General features: G+C 33.0%; 1 protein-coding gene and 1 long non-coding RNA gene across 5 annotated transcripts; one reads left to right on the top strand and one right to left on the bottom strand.

Annotated features, from left to right (window-relative positions):
• Positions 1–2,240: 2,240 nt before the first annotated feature.
• LOC112765068 (U2 small nuclear ribonucleoprotein B'' 2) lies at positions 2,241–5,847 on the bottom strand. Of its 3 annotated transcripts, none has more exons than XM_025810933.3 (5): positions 5,681–5,847; positions 4,341–4,513; positions 3,882–3,975; positions 3,073–3,158; positions 2,241–2,818 (listed from the first exon to the last, which is right to left on the bottom strand). In XM_025810933.3, exons 1-5 carry the CDS (start codon positions 5,751–5,753, stop codon positions 2,543–2,545), a joined length of 702 nt encoding a protein of 233 aa, XP_025666718.1. In that variant the 5' UTR covers positions 5,754–5,847; the 3' UTR covers positions 2,241–2,542. The 3 variants fall into 3 exon arrangements, with proteins under 3 accessions (XP_025666718.1, XP_029150445.1, XP_025666719.1); XM_029294612.2 differs by having other exon boundaries at positions 3,073–3,155; positions 4,341–5,161; positions 5,681–5,846; XM_025810934.3 differs by having other exon boundaries at positions 3,073–3,155; positions 5,681–5,836.
• Positions 5,848–14,400: 8,553 nt separating this feature from the next.
• On the top strand, positions 14,401–25,666 carry LOC112767114 (uncharacterized). 2 transcript variants are annotated; one of them, XR_003184739.3, is made up of 7 exons: positions 14,401–15,127; positions 15,230–15,328; positions 15,443–15,548; positions 21,365–21,994; positions 22,097–22,195; positions 22,310–22,415; positions 25,355–25,666. It is a non-coding gene; the product is annotated as an uncharacterized lncRNA (long non-coding RNA). The 2 variants fall into 2 exon arrangements; XR_003184740.2 differs by lacking the exon at positions 25,355–25,666 and adding an exon at positions 23,920–24,058.
• Positions 25,667–27,786: the final 2,120 nt, after the last annotated feature.

The raw sequence follows: 27,786 nt of genomic DNA, 5'->3' as shown, positions 1-27,786 counted from the left end.
TTGTCAAAGTCAAGTTTTCCGAGGCTCTTCTCTGTTTCAAACCATAAAGGATCTGTCATAGGGGACTGTGGGTTTTGGGACGGGCTAGAGTGGATTTGGAACTTTCAGTGGAGGCGAGAATTATTCCAGTGAGAGTTGGAACTAGTGGATCGATTGCATTAGACCTTACGGCCTGTAAAGTTAGCATGTGTTACCCAAGATAGAGTTATTTGAAAGTTTGACAAGGAATGTATTTTTTCAACTAACTCCTTTGTACAGGTGATGCAGTCAGAAATACTTTCGGAAGACATCTCCAGCTACAGTTTCATCAAAACATTATGGAAAAGCTTGGTTTCGCCACGAGTGGAGTTATTTGTCTGGTTTGTTTAATAGGCAGAGTGAATACCAAATAAAGGTTGTTTAGGCTAGGAATTATTAGTCATGGTGATAACATATGTGTATTATGTAAAAAAGATGTCGAACATATGTATCACTTGTTTCTTGATTGTGAGTTCACCTGGCAGGTATGGTGTGATTGGCTATCTGACTTTGGGAGGCTGTGGTCTATTCCGGATTTACCGAAAGAACATTTTGAGAGTTGGACAGGAGTTGCTAATAGGAAAGAGGAGCGGAACAAGTGGTTCATATGTTTCTTTGTAGTTATTTGGAATGTGTGACTAGAGAGAAATGGGCGGATCTTTAATAACAAGAAATCCATAGTAGAAGAGGTGTTTCAGAGATCTTTGACCAATTACAGAGAATGGTATAACTTGGATCCCTTTTGTTGTTGATGGCAATACCGGAGATAACACTAGGAATTGTTTTCAGGCTTTCATTCTTTGTTTCTTGGTGTTTTGAGACTTTGTTTGAGTCTTTGTCGTTTCACTTTATTGTGTTGAATTCATTTGTTTAAAAAAAAATAATTATTTTTTGTGTTTAAAAAAAACCTTATTTTTTGTGTGCACGTAATGGAGTGGCTGATAAAATAGTTATCCCTTTAAATTATGGTTTATTAGGTTAAATAAATTTTAAAAGTGACTTCCGTGTATTGGTTATGAGCACATTACACATAATGCTCATAAACACTTCAGAATCTCTTGGCCTCGATGTTAACTTCAAAGCTACACGCACTAATAATTAATTGTAATTGCCAATAGATCCTTGTCTTTGACTTTTAGGCAGAGTGAGTTTTATTGAATGAGTCAAAATACTAAAATATTTGGATATTGAGGGCCTATAATGTTCATATTCGCTTCTTGACTACTATGTATTTTGAAAAGGCAGCATGGAAAATTTTGACTCAGCTTTATGTCCCTCTTCTTCTCCCTATCTTCCTCCAATAATGCGACATGCCTAAGACTTGGTCTTATTTTGTTGTTGCTGATGTCATACGGGCCCAAAAAATTGGGGATACCATTTTTTTGAGAGCCCAAAATCTTAAGATTTATACTTCTTGACTAATATGCAACGCCACAAAATATTTAATATTTATATACAATATCATTTTCTGAAGTCAAATGTAAACTTAATTATCTATCTGAACCTTTGCATTTACTAAATTTGTATTTGATGAAAATTTGTTCATAGTAGTCACTGAATACTACTAAGAGGCCGAACTTTTAATTATGAAAGCATGCTGTTTAGAATATTAGTTAGAAAGTGTATGGCTAGCTAGTTGGATTACCAATAAGATAGCAAGAATATTAGTTAAAAAGAATGTTTAGAATTTATACTTTTATTTCTAAATAATATTAATAATAAGAAAAGCTTTCAAGGTTATAGTGGACAGTGGAGGAACAATGAAGTTTTGTATTAAACAGGTGCACATTAGATGATCTTATTATTGTATATTGTAGCATTTGTCAAAATCAGTGACTGACTTTTACTTCGTTAGTTATGCAGCAATGAACATATTCTGAGTTCAGTACTCTTACATTCTCTTCCAAACATTTCCCAAAATGAAATAAAGAACTGATTTCATATCCCTGATTAAAGTTGGATAAACTATAAAACTTAGGTGTGTAAAATTTAATTATAGCAGAGCAAGAAACTGATAAGGAGGTCACTAATACAATAGTGTATATATATATATACCACTCTCTCATCTATACCTTTGAATTATCTTCATACATGATACACCACCACATTCACATCCAAGACATTTCCCAAAATTTAACAAAGATTTGCCCCTTACAAGAACCTTAAATTGGAGTTTAATATAGGCTCATTTCAAGATGTCAAATTGTAAATAGAACCTTGACTAAGAATTAAATAAGAACCAGTTTTACTAGAATTCGAAAAACCACAAACAATCAATAGACATTAAACCAGCACAATCTTAATCTTACAAATATGGTTGAATTCTCAAATTGAGTTTTGCTGGTTTCTTATACTTCCTGTAAACTTACAACTCCTGCAATTAGTTTTTGATTTCTCCAAGATCTACATGAGTACAATATAGAAAGGCCAAAAAATAAAAATAAAAAAGAATCTCTTTTTAAGTACCCGTTTTCCACTAGTACATGCTAAAGTTGGAAAAACTTGATAGCTGAAAATCAAACATCTACTTCTTGGCAAAGGTTATGATCATGGGATTTTGAGGGGTGATTTTGAAGCCGTTAAGTGCCTGCATGGCCATGGACGATTGCACCTCGTCGTCGAAGTCTACAAATGCAATACCTGGCTTTGCTTCAATCAAGCGCACTTCCTTAAAACCCGGGTATTGTTCGAAGAGCATCTCCAGCATCCTTCCAGTAGTTTCATGAGGCAAATTCTCTATGAACAAAATATTGTTAGGAGGCACAGCTTCTTGGGTGCTAGGACCTTGACGGAACGAGGGCTACGAAAAACAATAGCACACAAAATGTTTTAGTGCAAGTTATATCAGAAAGTATTCAATTGGAGAGTTTGAAATTACTGCAGATAACATAAATGGATGCTTTTCTTTCATGATCAAGAAACAGTGAGATGCAGGTATTCATCTGATAAGAATTAATAAACTGACAGTTAAACAACCAAACTTGTAGGCCCATAAGATGCATTTTTATTTGCGACAAAATAGGCATCGTACATTGCACTTTTAGAGAAACTTACCGTCGGGCCACCATTACTTGCACCATGTGTTCCATTAGGCACCGCAGATTGCTGTGCTTCGTCAGCACGCCGCTTTCTTTCAGCTGCTGAGCAGGCAAAACTATATCAGCTAAACTCAGCAATAAGAAATAAGTACCGAGTCAATAGATGAATTAACATTGAGTTGCATGCAACAAGTTCAAAGAACGGTGGTGGAACGTAAGGTAAATTAGGTCATTTTTTGCATATATAATACCAAGTTCAAACTTGAAAGCTCATCATACATTAACAACAAACATAATACAATCCACTGCTAGGGCCTTAAATTTGCAGTAAGCAATTACTGTACAATAGAGTTCCAATAATATTTTTCTTTATGTCAATAAAATTTGAGAATGATAGAATTGCTGAAATCCCAAGACCAGTGAGGATACGCCTAAAAAGGCTTTTTGCATGTTTTCTACTTTATACTTTCAAGGAATACTCTCAATCCTTTAAAACTTTATTTTATGTTCGTTTTTATTTATTTTTATTCTTTCAAGAAGACAAAACTGTCATGTTATGGTATAATTAAGTAAAATGAATGACTCTCTCGATAACCTCATTGTGGGTGACTCTTAACTAGTTTCGAATGACTAATATTCTAATTATACAATCCTATTGTAAATGATGGTAAAGCTACAACCATTTTAAAACCATCGTCAATGCTTTAACGAGATGAATGTTTTCAGGTACCAAATCATTCATGATGAAAGAGTTCTAAGGTGCGAATTCAAAAAAATAGGAATCGTTTTTAAGTATAAAGGAATATATAAATGACTCTAGTTCACCTTTCTCCTCTTGTTTCTTTTTCTTTTCCCTTGGAACATAACTTCCCTCTTCTTTAGCAATACAATCTGACTTTGTTTTTGCATATTGAATTCGCTGCATAATTATTGACACAAAATGCTATTATATGCACACTATATATATAGACAAACCAATATAACAAGTAACTTTAGGAAATGCAGGAAATTCTTTCTCGATCTTGATTATTTAAAAAATGCCTACCAGACAATGATGCTGTGGCTCAACAAAACTTAGAATTGCATAGTTCAATTAAAAATTCGACCAATAAATTTTATTTCGCCTGAACAAAAGATTTAATAAGATTTAATATATAACAGATTAAAGGTAAAAGTCAATTAAATGAGGCAATTAGGAAATGGTTTCAAAATATTTGAATTAGATATAACAAATTTGTGTACATAACAGAAAGAAAATAACCAATAATATTATAACTTGATTACCATAGGTTTGTCATAAAATGGGAAGTTTTGCATTTGTCGGACCGCATTACTAGCAGCAGGGACTTCGCTAAAACAAACCCATGCTTGTCCTCGAAGCTTAGGTGTCTTTAGGGCAACAACATCCAGGATCCTCCCATATTGAGAGAACAGGCAATATAATGATCGCTTTAACTCTGCCAAATTGAAACCAATGCAAAATATAACGTTATATTCTAACGGAAGTCAACAGTGAAATACAACAATAATAAAGCATTTTTCTTTCCCACTAGGTGGAACTGGTTAGGGAAGATCGACTGACTCCATTAGTTCATTGAGAAACCTAGATCTAAATCTGTAGACAATTCACCGAGGGGGGCACCTTTAATGCCTTTCAGTATAATTTCTTTTGGCAGAAGTGCCTATAGTGAGCTCCTTTCACACATTTTACAAACCAAATAATGTCATGTGAGCTCATTAAATAATAAAAAATATGTTTCAAAAGGGAAAAATGGCATTCAAGCATCAACCAATCACTGATTAAAACAGAGGTCAAAGGGAAAAGAAAATGGCTCTCCACAGCATCACAACTCCACTTCTAACATTGCCAAAATATCTATTTTGATTATATAATAGATGGAACCTTTAAACTCATTAAAACGGTACAACTTATCATGATACTTGAATCACAATTCAAAGGCTAATTTTATTTTTTGTCGTCTAACTCTGATGATTCAGTCACAATTCCAGCAAGTTCTGATTAACCATGGTGATTTCAACCATGCGACATATGAACTGTGTAGGATTGTATGATTCACACTTCAGAATCCCATGATTTAATAACCCTGCAAATCATGATTTACCAAGCATTTTAATGTTCTATTTTTTAAATGAATTATTTAATTATATAATAAATTTTTATTTTATTTTAATACTTTCCTTTATTGAGCAGTGCGCTTCTGCAGTAGGAACCCTTAAACCCTAAACCCCAAAAATATTTGCGTTTGGTTACCTTAAACATGCCAACTCCAATTTAATTTTCCGACAAAATAAAAATTAAAATCAAAAAACAAGAAATACAACTATTATGTTCATGGCTCTAAACCAAATCCGCAGAGATACCCAAATTAACCATGAAAGAGTTAAAACTAAAACCTCTTTGATGCTACCTCCGAACTCAAAACTAAATTCACTACATTTCAAAAGTACATCAAACTAAACCCTGAACCCTAAACCAAGCACACGAAACTAAAGTACATAACAATGCAGAGCAGCAGAATCATCTAAAGTAAAACCCGAAAAGAAAAAATAAATAAAACTTTTGTTGGGGCAAGTAAGGAAAAGTTGTGAGAAGAGGAAGTTACCGTCTTTCTTGATCTTCTCGTTGAGGTTCTTGATGTAAATGGTCTGGTTTGGGGGTATGTCCCCTGATAGCATTGTTAATCTCTCTTTGCTTCGGATGCAGAATGAACAACAAGAACGTGCAACGATGGAGCCCTAGTAGCTCCTGTTAGGGACAACGTTTCTTTTTGTTTCGTTTTTCCGGGCTTTACATGGAAATTCAATTTGGACAAGACGGGCCTGGCCCAACTTGTCTCTCATAGTAAACTGTGAACTAGGCCCAATAGCTCTACATTTTCTGAAATTGCGTAAAATAAAAACCTAAAATTAAGGATGGTGCAAACTCACATAGACTTCCATTCATATAAAATTGATAGTTAAAAAATTTTAGATTATAATTTAGTCAAATTTATTAAATTATTTAATAATTTTTAATGATATAAATTATAAATGTATAGTATGAGTAAATATTTTAAAATATTATAAATGTTTGGAGTTAGAAGATGTCTAAACTCATTCTTTTAAAAAAAGGGCCAGATTTTTTTTTTTCATAATATCCCCCAAATCAACAAGTTAAGAATTAATCTTTTGCAGATCAGAATTTTATTGAAGGGTTTACTGCTGATCAATGAGTTGCTGTATGCACAATGTGAGATTTGAACTCTCGATATTTATTTAAGCAAACTAATGAATTAACCATTAGACCAACCCAACTTAGTTAGGGTCAAACTTTAATGGAAATAGGTCTAGTATATATATATATATAGGCCTAAGTATGGTTTGTGGCTTATAGAAATTGTTTTGGTTGTTTGAACTTGATATGTTAAAAAGACCTAGTTTGATTGAAAGTCTATCAACAAATTTATTAATAAATACAAAATTTAAAAATCAAATTGAGTTGTCTAGTGATTAGTTTACTAGTTCGCTTAAATAAGTGTCGGGGGTTCGAATTTCACCTTGGCCATGCAGCAACTCATTCCCAAGCGACAAACCTCTAAATAGAACTCAGTATCGCGACGAATTAGTCATTAGTCTGCTGAATTGAAGGATGTTGTGGAAAACTCAAAAAAAAAAATTTAAATAAACCTAACAAGATACAAATAGAAAACAAATATATATATATATATATATATATATATATATATATATATATATATATATATATATATATATATTCATACAAATTTCATCCCACGCCTTTTAACTAGTTTAAGTTTGATATTTTTATAAGATAAAAAGGTTTTAACACGAGCCTAAGTAAAAGCAGGCTGGTCATAGGACTCCACCTGATCTAATTTCACCCCAACTCAAAATGTAATAAGTTATAACATTCTTGTTCTTTTTATTATTAGAGACATACAAAAATTAGGATATTTAAATTTGTTGGAAAAATGAAAATTTATAAAATTGTATGGTTCTAACAACTGGAACAATCCATACAATTCATTCGATAAATAAATAAATCAATTGAACATGTACAATTTTTTAGATATTAACCAATTTAAGATAATAAGATATAATTTTTTTAAATATATATTTATACATAACTATATTATTTTATTATATTCGACTAAATCTTTAAGTATTTGAACTTTTAATTTTGTTATTTAATTACTGATTCGGTTTTTAAAATTTTAGAATGCTGCAATTTATTAGCACAATTATTGCGAGATGCATAAAATTAAAGAAAATATTAGACTTAAATAAGTTTTTTAATCTATACGAAATATGAAATTAATTTTAATTGTATAAAAAGTTTTGTCATGTCAATGTGTTAAAAATAAATTTATAAAATACAATTGTTTATTTTAGCCTTTATACATATGGATGGAAGTCGAAAGAAAAAGAAATGGAGGAGTTTCAAAGAGATCTCCACATGGTAATTGCTCTCTTCTATATCTATATTGATTAATTTAACTATGTTAGCTATATATCAAAATTCTAGATTTTTTTTTAATTCTAGATTTTTTTAATATAATAAGTAAGGTGGTAATACAAAAAAAAAAGAAAAAGAAAAAAAAGATTTGGATATATATGTAATGCCGAGTTATGAAATGTTATTTTATATTTAATAAAATTGTAAGTAACATTTTAAATTAATTCGTTATTATTAACAATTTCATTGTTGCAAGGAATTGTCTCTATCATTGGATTCAAGATAAAGAGGAAATGTTTTTCGTGAAACATTCTCTCTCTTTGCACTCTCTCATCTTACTCTATGATTCATTCATTCATTCATTCATTCATTATTATCAATGTTCTGAAAACTGGATCGGACCGATCGGTTCAACCGGATTAATCAGAAACCGGTCATCTGGCCAGTCCGGTTGACTTTTGAAACTGTTCTACAAAAAACCAGTAAAAAAACCGATCAAACCGGTGGTTAACCGGTGAATCGGACGAACCGGACAGATTTTTCAGAAGTCCGGTTTTGCCACCCTTATAGAAAACGGCGTCACTTTTTGACGCTTAAAAAAAAAAATTTCAATAACCCACACCCACCCAATCCTTCGAGCCTAACGCCTCTCTCTCCCCTTCCAACCCTAATTTCCTCAATGAGCTGAAGGCTGAAGCCAGCAGGAACGCCTCCACTCCAGCGTCCTTACCACTATCGGCACCGGCAGTGGCCACCAGTCGTTCCCACCATCACCACTCGAAGCTTCTGTCGCCATCGTCGTCGTCGGGTGGTCCGTTTGAAGCTTCTGTCGCCCTCGTCGTCGGAAGGTCGGGGCATAGCTTCTGTCGTCAGCCGCCTCTGTCCTGCCGAGCATCTCTATGCCACTTTAGGTTGTCTGCTTTCTCTGCCTCGTGAGTTTCTTGGTGTTTTAATTATTTTTTTTGATAAACTCATAATGATATGAATTGCTGGCTTGCTGGAGTTGCCAGTTTTTTAATTAATATTTTTTATTCTATTAATTATATGAATCACTGGCTTGTTGGAGTTGCCGCAGAGTTCTTTAGTTTTTCAATTAATTTTTTTATTCTATTAATTCTGCTACAGAGTTGCTGTAATACTGAATACTGAATAGAATTTCAAAACTATTTTTTCAGAACATTACTTCTGCTCCATGATGTGCCGAATATTTGGTACATACCCTTCTATTGAAAGTAATTCTAACATTATTTTCTGTTTCGTTCTTTGGTTTTTGAAGGAACTTGAATTTTTTTTTTTGAATTTATTTTCTGTTAATGGCTGAAAACTAGTGATCACATTATGGAATTCTATATTCTGTAATGTATTCTTCTAATAATCCTCCTAATTTTGATATAATTTCAGATCCTAGATTTTGAATGCTGAATTGAATTTTGGTATAATTTTATAACGCTTGCTGTAATTGCTGTAATGGCTGAGGTTTTATTTTACTGTAATTGCTGTAATGGCTGAAACATGAAGTTTGGTTTTAAGGGGCAGGGGATAGTTTGTTTTGCACATCTTGAAAAAATGTTGCTGCTGAGATTGGTTCATAACTATTTCTAATTAGTAATTTGACATTAACTGAGTGAGTTTTGTCTAATTAAATAATTATTGATATTATTATTGATTATTGGTGATTGTTGATTGAATATGGATATAGTATTTATGCCATGATTTTTTTTAGTTATAAATTATGATTTTTGAATGTAGAATTTTAATGATGATATGAGATATAGTTTAGTTAGTGGGGAGGTTATGAAATTTTAAATTTTATTATCATATGAATGATTGAATTTAAATTTTAAAAGATTTATATTATACTTTTAATAATTTTTATATTTAATGAAATCGGTTCGACTACGGTTCAACCACGGTTGGACCATTGAACCATTAAACCAGTAACTTGACCGGTTTAATGACCGGTTCAATGGCCGATTCGGTTCTCGCAACCTTGATTATTATTATTATTATTATTATTATTATTATTATTATTATTATTATTATTGATGTTGTTGTTGTTGTTAATGTTAATGTATATTGAAAACAAAAATACTTACAAAGACTACAACATTGTTATTATTATGGTTTTTATTATTGTTACAGATTATTATTATTATAACTTTTTATATTATTACTATAATACATATTTTTTTACCGTCGATTGATATTAACAACATACAATAGTGGAAAAATAAAATGATAATACTAAAATATTATTATCATTATTAATATTAACGATGTTATGATGGAAACAGCCATGTTACTGTGTTGAGACATTATTATTATTATTATTATTATTATTATTATTATTATTAAAGTGTTATTTTCATTATTATTACTGTTATTATTATAGAATGGGTTGGAGCTAATTATTAAACTTTTTAGAATAATTTTTATATTAGTTGTTTCATTATATGTTAGTAACATAAAGTGAATTACTTGTTTTATTTTTTTAAAATACTGCCACAATGAAATTGGTAGTACTAATTTATTTTTGGCAGACATTTTCTTGTAAAATTGGTAGTGCCGATTTTTAGCTATAAAGAAATTTGTTTTTTGTTTTAAATTGTTTGTTTCAATTTTAGATAATTTTATGTACGATTTTTTGTGACGATAATTTCTTCCATATCAAGGTATTACACCAAAATTATATAATATACATGTAATACATGTTTAATAATACAATATAAAAAAAATAGCCTCAAAATTAATCAGTAATATAAACACTACAAAAAAAAAAGAGAATTTAAAATGACATTTATATATTACGGCAATTATGTAGAACCGCTGCAATATCTTAGATATTAGGGCGTTTTTTTGTTGGTGCCATAATTGATTTGTATTTGGTAGCGATTTTGATAATTATGCCAGTTTGAACCGCCGTTGTCATCCATATATAAAGAGTGAAAATTGGTAATTTCTAATTTTAGAACCCTTAATTGAAACATTACGACGTGCACATACGTTCTTTCCCTTCTCTTTTTCGTCCTCCTCTTCGTGGCTACCATTTTTACCCTTCACTGCCGTTGCTTCTTCAACGGAATTGAAAGTTCCAAGCCACACGCGTCTTCTTCCATGGATCTCTTATCTCCGTCGTGAATTTTTTCCATAAACCTTGCTAGGTAGATGCATGACTTACCATAATGTTTGGAGGTTGTATTTGTGTTTTTGAAGACTTGTTTCATTCTTATCCTGTTTGAATTGTCACAATGGAATATGAAGAAGTCTAAATTGTTTTGATGAAGACTATTCTTTTCTTAATCTAAAATGTTTTAGGGGTGTTATGTATTCAAAAGATTTAGGAAAATTTGGTCTGTTCTGATATGTATAATGAATACTATTTGCAATTGAAGTTTAAATTTATTTGCAAATAGTGAAAAAACGGTTGAATATTAATTAAATTACATAGTGATAATTGTGTTGATATTTTATTTTAGATAATATATATTAATATACATTTGCATGAATAAGTAAAATTTTATACTTTTTATTATGTTCACAAATTATTTTTTGATGGTAGGTATGGGTGGTAAACGGAAAAGTCCACTCTATTTCGCTAAAAATCCGTCCTGTCTAGTGAGACGATCCTGAATTCCTCTTCCGTCTCGCTTAACAGCGGGCTGGCAGGTTAGCGGGCCAAATCCGCCAAATCTCTTTTTTTTTATATAAACCATTAAATATTAAATAATATATATAATAATTTTACAATTATTTCAATAAATTTATAATTTCTAAAGATATAAAAAAGTATAATTTCTAAATTCATAAACATTAAAATCTTTATAATTATAAATATGTAATAAATATAATCATAAACTAAGTTTTCTGAAATAAAATAATAGAACCAACATTGTACAAAGAAAAACAAATATTGTACAAAACATATAATTAAATATCTTCAAGTTTATAATCAATCAAACATAAAACATAATCCAAAGAGCACCGCTAGGGAGACAATGAGATATGTATACAATGTATACAATGGACTGTTTATTAGGCCCAATTAATATTAATAGAAAGAATTAACCAATTAATAACCCTAATCCTATTATGGCTGTTTAGTTTAACATACCACCCAATTTCTCATATTTACACTTTTTCCCCAAATCACTCAACCCTTTTGTTTCGGCATTTTTTCCCAACCCCCCCCAACCCAAACCCTCCCAATCTTTGCACACACCCAAACCCTTTTGCAACCGAGGAAGGGCACCCATCAACCCATTAATCCTCATCGTTGGCATCAAGGACGGCGCCCTCTTGGTCCTAAACATCCCGCCGTCTCTGCAACGGAGCCGCTGGGCGCGACGCCGCCGACCAGGAACGCAATCAAGGAGCGCTTACCCACGAACCGAGCAGCATCAGAGTTCTCATCGCGTGGGCGCTTTCCTCTCCTATCAACGGAGCAGCTGACCCAGGAAAAAACACCCACCTGCTCGTCAACACACTGTTCACCGGAAACACAAAGAACATCATCTCTAGAAGAATCATAACCATCCAACGTAAGTGGGTTTTGTTGTTCATTTTTGGATTGGTAATCGATGTTGCATGTTTGAATTAAATATATTTTGTTGATTAAATCACTGATGACCCATGGTGAAAAAGCAGTGGTTGCTGTTTATTATCGCAGAGACTGTAGAGTATGTAGTTAGTTTATGATCTTGATATGCTTGTTGATTTAATTTTGGCACGGGAAAGGTCAGAAATATTTGGGATCGTGTTTATATAGTAGTCAAATTTAAATCTTTTTTGTCCCTTTCCGTGTGGACAATGTGCATGCAACGTATACAGGCTGACCATTGTTGAAAATGGGTTGATATTTGTTGGATGGTTACTTTAATAATATGTTGGATGGTTACTTTAATAGTATATTGGATGGTTATTCTTCAAATTTTTTTATAGTGTCGTCAATTTCTAATTATTGATGTGTTCCTATTGCCACTGCAACCAAAGAATTAGCTGAAACTGTTGTAATTGGTTTGTAATAAAGTTAAAGTAATTTTCATAACAGGCCTGGACCGTTAGATTTTTAAATCCGGACAACAAAATTATATTTAGGACACTCTAACAAGGTATTATATGTTGTATGGATCTAAGGAAAGGTTTGATGCACTTGAGGTGCAACTTGTGTGGTGTGCTGTTGTTATAGCTTTTTATCTCATTTATAGATGGTGACAAAGGAAAAATTGTGAGGTTTGATCTTTGTATGAAACATGCTATAATCTTTGTGTCCAATATTTTCCTAAATGAACTCATTTTCTGTTATTTGTTTTAATTAAAGCAAGATAGTATCCCATAATTCAACTGATTATCATGATTATATGTTGGAAGAGAACCTGCTATTTAACCATTCGTATATGCTTCTTTGGCCATTTGTGGCCTTGTTTTTACATTATAGAAGATGATATTTTTTACATAAAATAACTATTTTGCATAGATACCTAATTCACTCTTTATTAATAGGAATTTTCTAGTTTCATGCAAAAGAACTAGTGCTTCTTTATGCTAGTATATGCACCTACATATTTTATTCATTCCGGGTCAATTTAAAACTAATAGGATTCTGCACTATTTTGTTAACTACTTTACTGTAATCTCTGAAGATATTATACCTTTGTGTAGATGATGATGAATCAACCCATCATTAATGTGAATGTTAACTAAAATGGTAGGGAACATGAAAGAAGCATGATGAACTTGAATTGGGCTGAACTGAAGTGATTACTATTCAACAAACTTAATTAGTAAACAATTTTTTTATAAAAGTAAAGCTAATACTACCATTTCTTTGTTGGATTGGTGGAATTTTACCAGATTTAATTATGCACAAGATTATCCCAAGCATCTAAGTCAGCAGGGTTTTGTATTCTATTATACTTCTGCTACCCAAGATTTTCTTTATATGAAAAATGCTATAATCTTGGTGTCCAATATTTTCTTATTTGTCTGGATACATAAGTATGATATTGTCGTGTCATATTTTCTTATTTCTTATTTCCATTGCTACTAGCTGTACATACACTGAATCTAGTTGACGTGTTTGATTGTTCATAGTGAAGAACTCCGTTGTTGTAATGTCATTGTGTTGGAACTTGTAGAATAAATTGTTATTATAGATGGTTGCAATGAATTTAGCATGTTCTTGGATGTTTGGTTTCTTTTGAAATTATTCAGTTGTTTTTGCTTTAGATATGAGTATCATAACTGCATACCTATATTATAATTCTATGTTTTCAATAATATTAGGCACTGAACTTGAACCCCAACAACAATTTGACACATCCAATGTAAGATCCAGAAATTTCAAAAAAATCTTATTAAGAACTAATTTTGATTTATTTATTCATTACATGCCTTAACCTCAGAAATTATTTTATTAAAGATAATTAAAACAAATTTTGATGGATTGAGTTTAAAGTAATTTAAAGTTTATCTGATTTTATAATTATCGAATTATTTTTTATATTTAAATAATAAAGTTTAGCAAATTGATAGTTAAATATATTTCTAAGTAATTTTAAGGGATTAAATTGGATTTCAAATTAATATGATATACTCTAATTTTATTAAAATTATTATCAAATTCCAATTTAATCCCAAATTCTCAAATCAAACCCTAACTAAACAAAATCCTAATTTTTCTACCTTAATAAGATAACGGATACAAAATTGTTTTCTTCTATATATTTATATAAATTTTAACTAAATAAATATTTAATATAAATACTATATGCTATGTGTATTAAACAAAAAGACTACTAACCTTTAAACTGTTAAAGAGAAAATAAAGATTAATAAACTATTAAACCATGCTTCTTTTGAATGTCAATTCTCTTCTTTGACCTCATCATTAATTTTCTTTCTTTTCCTTGCTTATTGTACCTGCCGCCACTAACCCTTTTTTTCCCAAAAACCAATTACTATCAGCTTCAGAAAAAAAAAACTAAAGAAAGAAAAGAAAGGGAAGAGAGGGGAAGGGAGACGCAGGAGAGGGAGAAGGGGGAAGGAAAGGAAGGCGGTGCGGTGGGTGTCACCGCCACCGCCGCCGCCGCTATTGGTAAGGGAGAAGGAGATCTGAGAGGAAGAGGGTGCCGGGGATGAGGGAACTGCAACAGAAAGAGAGATCCGCGAGAAGAGGAGGAAGAAGACCACACCTAACCACGTTCATCCCGCCGACGCGCCGCCACTGCACAGCGTCGCCGCCATGCCTTCGTTGCCATCGAACGCCGTCAAGCACGAAGGGAGGCAGACACCGCGGGGAAGAAGTTGCTCGTCGCGTCATAGTCACCGTTGCTGGGGCTGTGAATCGCCGCTATGAACCGCGCGAGAGCCAGTGGAGGAGGGAGCCTCTGCTGTGTCACCGTTGAGCTTCCATCAGCGCCGAACCGCCATGCCGTCGCCGCCATCGTTCAGACTGTCGGAGACCATTACCGAGCTCCTCGCCGCTAGAGGATGCCCCTGCAGCTGCCAAACCCCATCGCACTCTAGTTTGGGTTCCGGCTCTGGTTCGTTTATGCTGGGTTTTGTTCTCCCGAGTGCCGGAGCCGCCATTTTCTTGGTAAGTTTTAGCCTTGTTTCAGATTTCTTTCCTTATCCGTTGAAATCCTTATTACCGTAAGAGTAGTCGCTTAAGTCGTATTGATTGATGATGGTGTCGCAGTGAGTTTTTCCGCTGCTGGTTGAAGCCGCCGCTGTTGGAGCTTGCCGGAGTTAACTGCTGGAGCTGCGGCTGTGCTGTACTTAGTTTCTTGTCGGTACAGTAAGTCGCTCTTGCTCTGAAACTCTTTTAATTGCTGTTCTGTTATATGTGGCTGAGGTTTTGCGATATTATTTGCTATTTGATTGAGTTTCGGTTATTTCTTATTACGATTAGAGTAGCTGTGGTTGCCGCAAAAGTGGTTTAGAGCTGAGGATGAGACTGCCGCGTTGTGGGCCGAGAGAAAAACTGAGTTTATCGTGTAGCTAAGTCGTAAACTGAGGTAGGGGTTTTTCTTAATATCTAATTTATATTACAGAGTTGTGATAAATAGATATTAATGTGAGAGAACATATGCCTGTGATTATAATTGTCTTCTAAATGTGGTTGTTTGCTGGACTGAATGCTTGATTGATTGAGTAGCTTGTAATTGCTGAAAAGAAGTTAGTTTAAAAGGTTATTTAGCTGATTATTATGAAAAATGGTTTTTCTTGGTTTTGAAGCTATTTTTGATGATGTAAAGGAATTGGCTTTGGAAATGGTTTAATTTTGAGTTAGTGACTTTATAAATGACTTTATAAATGATTTAGTATTTGAGCTGGTTTGATTTTAAAAAGAGATTTATTATGGGCACTGATTCGCTTGAAAATAATTTGATATTGGAACTAGCTGAATCTTGGAAAATGATTGAGGTTTTGGAAAGGTTTGAGAAATGTTTGGATGGGACCCGAAAAGGGTGGCAAAATCCGAATTTTAGAGGAGATGCTGCCGAAATTTTATAAAATTAGAAGTTTCATTTGAAGTAGTTATTTTAAAAGGTTTAATTTTAAACATCATATGATTTAAGATTATTTCATTTATCAAAGAAAAAGTTATGTTTTGGATTGAGAATTGTTAGTGAACGAAACGGAAAGAAGGATGATGATGATTGATTTGAAATATGATTTTTGAATGAATTTGGAAATGGGATATGGATTGACGAATGATGATGATATTGAGAATGGCTTAGATATTGATGAATGATGAATGAATTATTTATATGGCTTATGAATTTGAAATATCTGAGATACGAGGTTCCCTGGATTAAGTGCCGTGGCTTGCCACCACGTGTACCAGGTTGAAAACTCGATATTCTGTTGACCCTACGACGTAAGTGTGACCGGGCACTATATAAATTCCCGGGAATGTTACCCCCATTGAGCAATATTGATTATTTGAGAAAAAGCTATGCATAGACTCTTGGGGATGCACGTCGGGGGACAGTCTAAGGACAATTCAGACTTGTCGGGTCGGCTGGATAACCGACAGATGAGCCTCATCAGCCATAGGACAGGCATGCATCATATGCATTTGTATGCTTTGCTTGGGTTTGAACTTGTTTTGGTTTGCCTAATTGCTAAACTGTTCTTAACTGCTACTTGAACTATTTGCTATAACTGCTACCTACTTGTGTTTTCCTTGTCTGTCTTGCCTGTGTTTGTCCTGGCGGGCTACATTTGAGAATGAATTTTGGTGCTAAATTAATGATTGTGTTGTTTGATTGCGTGGTTGGTTTCTGATTGAGATTTTCTTATAAGAAAGGAAAAGTTTCGGATTTCTAAAAAAATAAACATTGTTTTTTTGAAAAGGTTTTGAACGATTACCTATTGGTTTTTTAAAAGATTCATAAGGCAAAGGTAATCACTGAGCTTGAAAACAGTTTTCTTATAAAATATCTTCTTATGACAACTTTGAAACTTTGTGGTGAGACCGTGTGGTTAGGTTCTCACCCCCCTACAGTTTTACCTTTTCAGGAACCGGATGAAGAAGCATTAAGAAGAGTTATACTACGTTTGGTTTATATGTTATTGTATTAATTAGATTATTTTCTTCCCTCGCCTTTGTTATTACAATTTTGTAAGAGGGATAGGAGTTGTATGTTATATATATATATATATATATATATATATATATATATATATATATATATTGAATTATAAGATATTATGTAAGAAGTCTTGTATATGAATCTATGTCTGCTTGTTTTTTTTAAGATAAGGTATTTACTTCCAGTTTTTAAAGAAATCAGCAATACAGTGTCGAGTCACAGGCTTCTATTTTAATATTTAGTATGTAAAGTAGTCGTAATACTTCTTGCTATCAGAGTAGCGCAGCCGGAAGCGTGACTTCTGATAGTGAGGGTGTTACATTTTGGTATCAGAGCGGTCCTTCCTGTAGAGCCTTGGTAATGGACTGATTATGCTTCAATTGCATACTCTGAGATTCTGTCATGTAGTAGGTCTTGTTTAAATAACGAGAATTAGAGCTTTATGCACATGACGGTCTATTGATTAATGCCGTTAGTCGTGCATTGCATAATTCCTGGTATTAAGTTTGGCCGGCTTAACACTAGTGAATTATATATATGCATGTGAGCACTAATGGGTTGTCATAGACGATATGTGAGTCATAGATAACGCGAGTTGCGGGTTTTGGGAACGTTAGAAACTAAGTTCTAGAGATTAGTTCTGTTTCGACGTATAACCTTTGCTCGTGCTTGATGTTATCTTCTTCTTTATCAATTGTATTCGAATCTCTAGTTCTTGATTTCTTCTTGGAATGTGTTTTGGATATTTTTCTACCATATTTTGTCATTCATATATATCCTTGCTTGATTATGTTCCTAATTGTTGCTTGAATCTTTAAGGAACATTCAACCTTAACACTATTAATAAATTTGGTATTTGTTGATTTGATTTCGAATTAGTTTTGGTGTAACGTATGATCCTTTATTCCTAAATCATTTAAAATCTTAAGAGTCGCGATTCGTAGTAAACTAATTATGCGATTTAGTTCTCCTGTTTCGTGTTCTGCAACTATTGTGTGTCCTGCTCGGATTACAATCTTTGGTTTTGTGTTTTTTCGTAAAGATGATAAAAGCTGACCTTGTTTTGATAAAATGTATCAATTCTAGTAATTTTCTTTTACAACTCTTATCTTGGAATCTCTTTTGAAAATAGTTCTATTTTAGTCCTTTTCTGTTTGATTATGATTGTAACTATTATTTGAATTCTGAATATGACAACCTTAGATTTTATAAATATTTTCCTACAAAAAAATAATAAATTCTTTATATAGTTACAACATGCTTTTATTTAAAAGTACTACCTAGTCTTTATTTATTTTTACAAGAATACTTTATGTTAGATTTTCTCATTTGAACATAATTTGATTCTCTTGCAACATTATTCGAATTTTTATGCATATACATATATATTTACTTAATTGTGTATCTACGAACTCTTCAAATTTTCTAAAGCAAGATTTCTATTTTCATTTCAATTAATCTTCATTAATAAACTTCACACAAATCATTTTAATTTGAATTTGATCTAGTATAATATAATATTTACCTTTATTTAGTTTTTTTGAAAAATATTGTATTTATATACTTTCTTCAAAAAAAAAAAAAAAAAAAGATGAACAAATTCCCTTAGGTTCAATTTGAAGTTGTTCTAAATTGTTGTATTCTCTTTCCTATTATTGCCCATGTCGAAGCTCTTTGATTCAGAATTCCTTCTTAAGCTTTCGAATTAACTCCCTTTACACTACACTTGATTGCTTATATATATATACTTGTCTGTTGATAATCTCACGTATTCTTTCAAATCCTTGCGAAGTACCATCCTTGTTCAACTGTCAACCTGAATATTCTCCCGATTTCTTGCAAATACCATTTGTGTCTTTTGTAATCTTCTCAAGTTTAGTAGTTCTTATATGTTAGTTTTTAGGGACGCGATTTGTGCATGCAGAAAGCGAATTTGGTAAGTGTACGAGGTTATAAGGAGTCGCGGAGTTTCGAGGTAATGCAAACATCTATACTTTGTTCAGTTCCCTCAATTGTTTATTTCATATCTTCTCTTTTTCCTAGATAAGATGATCTTCCTCTTAAGTTTATCTATTCCTTGTGGACCTTTCATTTGATTGCGTTCCTACATATTCCTTTGGATTTTGTAAATGACATCCTTGACTCTGGTCACTTCCTTGCGAATCTTGTACTTTGATTTAGCTTGAATTCAATTCTAACGAATGTACCGTTCTCTTTTCATCGTCTCCATTGAAGTTCTTTAATCTCTCCATATGTTCATCTCTTATTTGTAAACTGCTATTTGAATCCTTAAGAACGTCTATCCTTGTCATTATACTTCTCTTTATGAATTTTGTACTCTTTGACAAAATATTGGAATTGTTTTGGGTACGATGCCGACCCTTAAATCTTTGAAAATGTAAAGTACCCCTTTTTATTATATTGTATTGGCTTATGTGTTCTAAATTGTGCCACTCAATTTGATGTATCGTTCCTCCTCTTTTCTTGAAATGTAATTTAAATTCCCTTGCTTCGCCATTTGTACCTTACGCATATCTTGACTGGTTACACTTCTGACTATGATAAAATTTTTGCAATACGGCTATTGATTCCATACTTCTCCACGAACTATGAAACCCCCGTGATTATTTGAAGTTTTTCGCAGTAATGCGTCACCATAGTCTTTAATCATTCCTTTTCTATGAAATCTCATACTTCTTCAACTCAGCTTGGATGTGTTTTAAACTAATGCGCTGATTTTCTTCTTATTGATCCTGTTGAATTTCTTTGATCTAAAGGTTATCCTTGAAGTTGTCAATTGATTTCTTTCTGGTAAACTTCATTGCTTGAATATCCTTGTTTACCTGCAATTTCATTCATTCTTTCAAATTCTCGCGAACGCGGTCCTTGTCACTTCTCTTTCTTTTCTATGGTCTACTATCCTTCTGAGTATACTCGAGATTAGTTTTGGTATCTTGTGCGACCGTTAGACTTAGTAAACAACACATTAGTCCTTTAGGACACGTTTGATGAACGTAAAAGGTAAAATTCGTAGGTGTATGACATCACAGGGAGTTGTGAAACCTTGTTTTACGGGAAAGAGTTCTATTGATGTGGGACTTATGACCAATAGTAAGGTTTGCAAAGTGTTTAACAAAGTTTAAGACCTTCGGATAAGTTACTCATTGAAGTATGGTTATGAATGGTGGAGATAAGTTAAGTTGAAGTTTGTATAATTGAATCTCTGAAGTTGGTATGAGATTAGTATGCGAACATTAAGCACATCGTTTTAACCCCAGCTTGTTTTATAACCTTTTGCCGTCTTGCTTTACCATCACATATTTGAAACATATCATCTTGTACATCAAGCCTATCTTGTAACTTTTGTTTCGCATCACACTTATATCCTTTATAACTTTATGGCATATGAAAATCTTGGTATTTGAAACTACATGTATATATATATATATATATATATATATATATATATATATATATATTGAGGACTTTTTGCCATTTCTTTAAATAAGTTCAAGAGTGAAGTAATATAAGAATCTCTTTTATTTTACATCAATTTTCGAGGACGAAAATTTTTTATAAGGTGGGTAGGATGTAAGATCCAGAAATTTCAAAAAAATCTTATTAAGAACTAATTTTGATTTATTTATTCATTACATGCCTTAACCTCAGAAATTATTTTATTAAAGATAATTAAAACAAATTTTGATGGATTGAGTTTAAAGTAATTTAAAGTTTTATCTGATTTTATAATTATCGAATTATTTTTTATATTTAAATAATAAAGTTTAGCAAATTGATAGTTAAATATATTTCTAAGTAATTTTAAGGGATTAAATTGGATTTCAAATTAATATGATATACTCTAATTTTATTAAAATTATTATCAAATTCCAATTTAATCCCAAATTCTCAAATCAAACCCTAACTAAACAAAATCCTAATTTTTCTACCTTAATAAGATAACGGATACAAAATTGTTTTCTTCTATATATTTATATAAATTTTAACTAAATAAATATTTAATATAAATACTATATGCTATTTGTATTAAACAAAAAGACTACTAACCTTTAAACTGTTAAAGAGAAAATAAAGATTAATAAACTATTAAACCATGCTTCTTTTGAATGTCAATTCTCTTCTTTGACCTCATCATTAATTTTCTTTCTTTTCCTTGCTTATTGTACCTGCCGCCACTAACCCTTTTTTTCCCAAAAACCAATTACTATCAGCTTCAGAAAAAAAAACTAAAGAAAGAAAAGAAAGGGAAGAGAGGGGAAGGGAGACGCAGGAGAGGGAGAAGGGGGAAGGAAAGGAAGGCGGTGCGGTGGGTGTCACCGCCACCGCCGCCGCCGCTATTGGTAAGGGAAAAGGAGATCTGAGAGGAAGAGGGTGCCGGGGATGAGGGAACTGCAACAGAAAGAGAGATCCGCGAGAAGAGGAGGAAGAAGACCACACCTAACCACGTTCATCCCGCCGACGCGCCGCCACTGCACAGCGTCGCCGCCATGCCTTCGTTGCCATCGAACGCCGTCAAGCACGAAGGGAGCCAGACACCGCGGGGAAGAAGTTGCTCGTCGCGTCATAGTCACCGTTGCTGGGGCTGTGAATCGCCGCTGTGAACCGCGCGAGAGCCAGTGGAGGAGGGAGCCTCTGCTGTGTCACCGTTGAGCTTCCATCAGCGCCGAACCGCCATGCCGTCGCTGCCATCGTTCAGACTGTCGGAGACCATTACCGAGCTCCTCGCCGCTAGAGGATGCCCCTGCAGCTGCCAAACCCCATCGCACTCTAGTTTGGGTTCCGGCTCTGGTTCGTTTATGCTGGATTTTGTTCTCCCGAGTGCCGGAGCCGCCATTTTCTTGGTAAGTTTTAGCCTTGTTTCAGATTTCTTTCCTTATCCGTTGAAATCCTTATTACCGTAAGAGTAGTCACTTAAGTCGTATTGATTGATGATGGTGTCGCAGTGAGTTTTTCCGCTGCTGGTTGAAGCCGCCGCTGTTGGAGCTTGCCGGAGTTAACTGCTGGAGCTGCGGCTGTGCTGTACTTAGTTTCTTGTCGGTACAGTAAGTCGCTCTTGCTCTGAAACTCTTTTAATTGCTGTTCTGTTATATGTGGCTGAGGTTTTGCGATATTATTTGCTATTTGATTGAGTTTCGGTTATTTCTTATTACGATTAGAGTAGCTGTGGTTGCCGCAAAAGTGGTTTAGAGCTGAGGATGAGACTGCCGCGTTGTGGGCCGAGAGAAAAACTGAGTTTATCGTGTAGCTAAGTCGTAAACTGAGGTAGGGGTTTTTCTTAATATCTAATTTATATTACAGAGTTGTGATAAATAGATATTAATGTGAGAGAACATATGCCTGTGATTATAATTGTCTTCTAAATGTGGTTGTTTGCTGGACTGAATGCTTGATTGCTTGATTGCTTGAGTAGCTTGTAATTGCTGAAAAGAAGTTAGTTTAAAAGGTTATTTAGCTGATTATTATGAAAAATGGTTTTTCTTGGTTTTGAAGCTATTTTTGATGATGTAAAGGAATTGGCTTTGGAAATGGTTTAATTTTGAGTTAGTGACTTTATAAATGACTTTATAAATGATTTAGTATTTGAGCTGGTTTGATTTTAAAAAGAGATTTATTATGGGCACTGATTCGCTTGAAAATAATTTGATATTGGAACTAGCTGAATCTTGGAAAATGATTGAGGTTTTGGAAAGGTTTGAGAAATGTTTGGATGGGACCCGAAAAGGGTGGCAAAATCCGAATTTTAGAGGAGATGCTGCCGAAATTTTATAAAATTAGAAGTTTCATTTGAAGTAGTTATTTTAAAAGGTTTAATTTTAAACATCATATGATTTAAGATTATTTCATTTATCAAAGAAAAAGTTATGTTTTGGATTGAGAATTGTTAGTGAACGAAACGGAAAGAAGGATGATGATGATTGATTTGAAATATGATTTTTGAATGAATTTGGAAATGGGATATGGATTGACGAATGATGATGATATTGAGAATGGCTTAGATATTGATGAATGATGAATGAATTATTTATATGGCTTATGAATTTGAAATATCTGAGATACGAGGTTCCCTGGATTAAGTGCCGTGGCTTGCCACCACGTGTACCAGGTTGAAAACTCGATATTCTGTTGACCCTACGACGTAAGTGTGACCGGGCACTATATAAATTCCCGGGAATGTTACCCCCATTGAGCAATATTGATTATTTGAGAAAAAGCTATGCATAGACTCTTGGGGATGCACGTCGGGGGACAGTCTAAGGACAATTCAGACTTGTCGGGTCGGCTGGATAACCGACAGATGAGCCTCATCAGCCATAGGACAGGCATGCATCATATGCATTTGTATGCTTTGCTTGGGTTTGAACTTGTTTTGGTTTGCCTAATTGCTAAACTGTTCTTAACTGCTACTTGAACTATTTGCTGTAACTGCTACCTACTTGTGTTTTCCTTGTCTGTCTTGCCTGTGTTTGTCCTGGCGTGCTACATTTGAGAATGAATTTTGGTGCTAAATTAATGATTATGTTGTTTGATTGCGTGGTTGGTTTCTGATTGAGATTTTCTTATAAGAAAGGAAAAGTTTCGGATTTCTAAAAAAATAAACATTGTTTTTTTGAAAAGGTTTTGAACGATTACCTATTGGTTTTTTAAAAGATTCATAAGGCAAAGGTAATCACTGAGCTTGAAAACAGTTTTCTTATAAAATATCTTCTTATGACAACTTTGAAACTTTGTGGTGAGACCGTGTGGTTAGGTTCTCACCCCCCTACAGTTTTACCTTTTCAGGAACCGGATGAAGAAGCATTAAGAAGAGTTATACTACGTTTGGTTTATATGTTATTGTATTAATTAGATTATTTTCTTCCCTCGCCTTTGTTATTACAATTTTGTAAGAGGGATAGGAGTTGTATGTTATATATATATATATATATATATATATATATATATATATATATATATTGAATTATAAGATATTATGTAAGAAGTCTTGTATATGAATCTATGTCTGCTTGTTTTTTTTAAGATAAGGTATTTACTTCCAGTTTTTAAAGAAATCAGCAATACAGTGTCGAGTCACAGGCTTCTATTTTAATATTTAGTATGTAAAGTAGTCGTAATACTTCTTGCTATCAGAGTAGCGCAGCCGGAAGCGTGACTTCTGATAGTGAGGGTGTTACATCCAACAAGTTAATCAAATCCTTAAAACAACATAATTTCACTCTTGATTTGGTGAATGGCGGGAAAGCTATACCTGATGAAGAGACTCTACTTTTTGGCTTCATGTAACTATGAAACTAACACTAAATGGGGTCAAGAGGTAATAAAGATTAAGAATATCTATGTTTTTTTTTCCATTAACACAGTGCCTATTAGTGTGCTTATTCCTTATTGCATATTGGATTCTTGTATGGTACTATATGTGAAGATGTTCACACTGGATTCATGTTGAATTGCAATGGTTGAAATTCAGTTTTTTGTGATCCAGCTAAGCCACAGTTCCTTCGAAACAGTACAACTAACCTGAATAAATTGCTAATTCAAGGAATAAGATAGGGTTCTAGTCTGCTTGACATTGGTTGAAGCAGGTTCTGACCTCTTATATATGGATTTTAATCAAGAATGTAATAATTGAATAAAAGTTCTTAATTTATTAGATGTTTATTATCAACTAAAGTGGATGTTCATTTTACTATGTATGTAGATGGTTCGTTTATTTGAAAAGTCGATGTTTATTTTATTTATAATATTGATCTTTTGCTTGATTTGTTGAATTTTGCATGTACATGCTCCATTAGTTTCTTTTGTTAAATAGTTTTAGAGTAATGGAGAAAAATTGGATTAGACTTAGTTTTATGTTTTCTTGAATTGAAGTTGGGTTTGAGTTAGGCTATTTAAACATGGTGCACGGATGAAAGTTTGGTTAATTTGTTAGATGTTTATTATCAACTAAAGTGAATGTTCATTTTACTATGTATACATATGTTCATTTTATTTTGTGTTGAAATTGAGTTTCACTTAGTTATGCTTTTTTTATTGGTTATAGTGAAAGTAATTATTTAATTAATCACTTAGTTATGCTTTTTTTAAGTTAAGATTTTTTCCATAGATTGTTGATTATCTTCTAAAGCTTGGAGTTGATGAATTCTTGTTACACACTAGTAATTGATATGCATGCGTAAAAATTGAGCTGTGTTCCTGTTTTTCAGTGCACATCGACTATTGTACGGGTTACAAAATTGAAGAGCAAGGAAGAGTAAGAAGGATCATAGGTACAATATCTGGCATCCAAAAATGTTGGAGAAAGATTACAAGTAGAGAGCTTCTGACAAACTTCCTTAAGTTAGCCTTGAAGAGCTTAATACTGTCATCATGTTGCAGCATTTCTTGAAGATTCTTCTTATGTTAACACACTTTTAAATATTGATGACTAACTGTTGGCTTTCTAGTATTTCTCTAAACTATAAATTATATATCTCGTGTAAATGTTATGTAATAAAAAAATTTCTTTTAATTTCAAATTAAGACTTTATTTGTTTTAAAGTTAATATCAATGTTTAGAAGAATCATATTTTAATCTGTAATTCCCAAACCATAAAACAAAAGAAACACGCGGAGAATTCGGATGCAAAAATCAGAAAATTAAGTAAAGGACAAATGGTATACTCAAAATAAACATCCACTCTAAAATGAAAGGAACAATTCACATACACAGTAAAATAAACATCCGCATTAATTGATAAGAAACAACAAAACAATCGACCAAAAATATCACTCGTGCATCATGTTTAAATGGCATAACTAAAATCCAGCTTGAATTCAATCAAAATAAACTAAATCTAATTCAACCCACATAATAAAAAAACTTGCAGGGCATGTGCAAACAAAATGCACGAAATCAAGTAAAGGACAAATAATATACCGAAAATAACCATCTACTTTAGAATGGAAAGAACCATCTGCGATTATAGTAAAATGAACATCCGACTTAGTTTAAATGGCTAAAGAAAAATACAATCTAGTATTTGTTTTACAAATCTAAATGTCACATAACCCTGTTATAACTTAATCACTTATATCTAACTGCAACAACTCCAAGCATACTTGAACTCAGTGAATGGTACACTAAATCCAATTCTACAATATGACTAAGTTTTGTCTTATCAGTTTATAGCTCAGTCACGTCCGTCACGTCCACGACCTGCAATCGAACACAAACAAAAAACCAACCAAAGGAATTAAGTGACGTATGGTACTACGACATAAATATCAGCAATATAAACCACCAAGAAAATGACTAACTTAAACAGGATTAACCGTGTTAGTAAAATTTTAATTTATAATAGACACCATGTTCACAATATTTTTTTTAACAAATTCTTCTAATTAGGCAAAATTATATTAAATTCAATCCAAATCAAATAAACATCCAAATTAGAATGAAAATAACTATCGACCTACCTAGTAAAATGAACATCCAATCTATATTAAAACAACTTTACACTGAGAGTGCATCAAAATTAAATTCTAGAACATATATCTATGCTTTTCTTAATGAAAAAGAACCATTGGAACTCCAAGCCATAGAAACAAAAACAGAAAATGGATATATACAAAATACTATTCTCTCTAGAACTATGCCAACCGTAACAGATGTGTGCTTGAATTTTGATGTACTTTGGCACCGAGTTCTATTGCAAGGCAACTTTACATTTGCAGTTTCTAGAATATCTCTAGATAGACCATTAACTCCTGCCCCATAGGGTTCATGTCTATTGGGGTTGACATGATCCGAATCATTGCAAGCTCTCAAGGATGAAAAACCCAACTCCACATAACCCCGCATTTGATTCATACACAAATCCATATTCTAGTCTCTTAAGAGCTTCATTAAAGTAAAGAAAGAAAATAAGCATACTTTAGAGATAAATAAAAACAATTTAACAAGGAAAATAACATCACCAACAAATTAAGATAACCATCAGCAAATCATTGTTACCAGGAGGTACATTCCCAGAGAGCGTATTGTTGTGAACATCCAGAACTTGCAGTGAAGTAACATCAGCTAGTCTAGAGGGAATGGAACCAAATAGCTGATTAGAGCTCAAATCTAGTCTCATCAACATTCCCAAATCACCAAGACTAGCAGGGATTGCACCCGTTAACTCGTTCGATTGCAAAGCAAGAACACTAAGCTTTTTCAAATCACCAAGCTGTGTAGGTATGCTTCCTATCAACTGATTGTAACAAAGCTGCAAAACTACAAAGCAGAAAAAACATATGCAAGATAAGCACACTCCCAAGTTTGAATCACCAACAGAGAGCTATTCACATCTAAAAAAAAAACAGCAGAAAACATCAACTTTTTATTGCAAGAAAAAGCTTGTAAGACTCAACAACAGAGTTGAAGGGGATTGTTTCCCATATCAATATCACAATATGTTTAATTTTTTGTGTACATTAGCAAAATGCAGGAAAAATTTTTTTTGGGTGTCTGAGAAAACAATGAAACACGCTAAAGAGCTAAGCTATCCTTCACAACAAAATTGAGGAAAAAATATGGCGAATAAAGGATTTATTTTAACGGTTTAAATAGTAATAATTTTGTTCTCTATTCATGGTCAAATTCATATTTATGTTT

The sequence above is a fragment of the Arachis hypogaea genome, chromosome 17, assembly GCF_003086295.3.
Source record: "Arachis hypogaea cultivar Tifrunner chromosome 17, arahy.Tifrunner.gnm2.J5K5, whole genome shotgun sequence".
Taxonomy (NCBI): domain Eukaryota; kingdom Viridiplantae; phylum Streptophyta; class Magnoliopsida; order Fabales; family Fabaceae; genus Arachis; species Arachis hypogaea.
The sequence above is the reverse complement of the archived record's forward strand: the minus strand, read 5'-3'. Positions and strand labels throughout refer to the sequence as shown.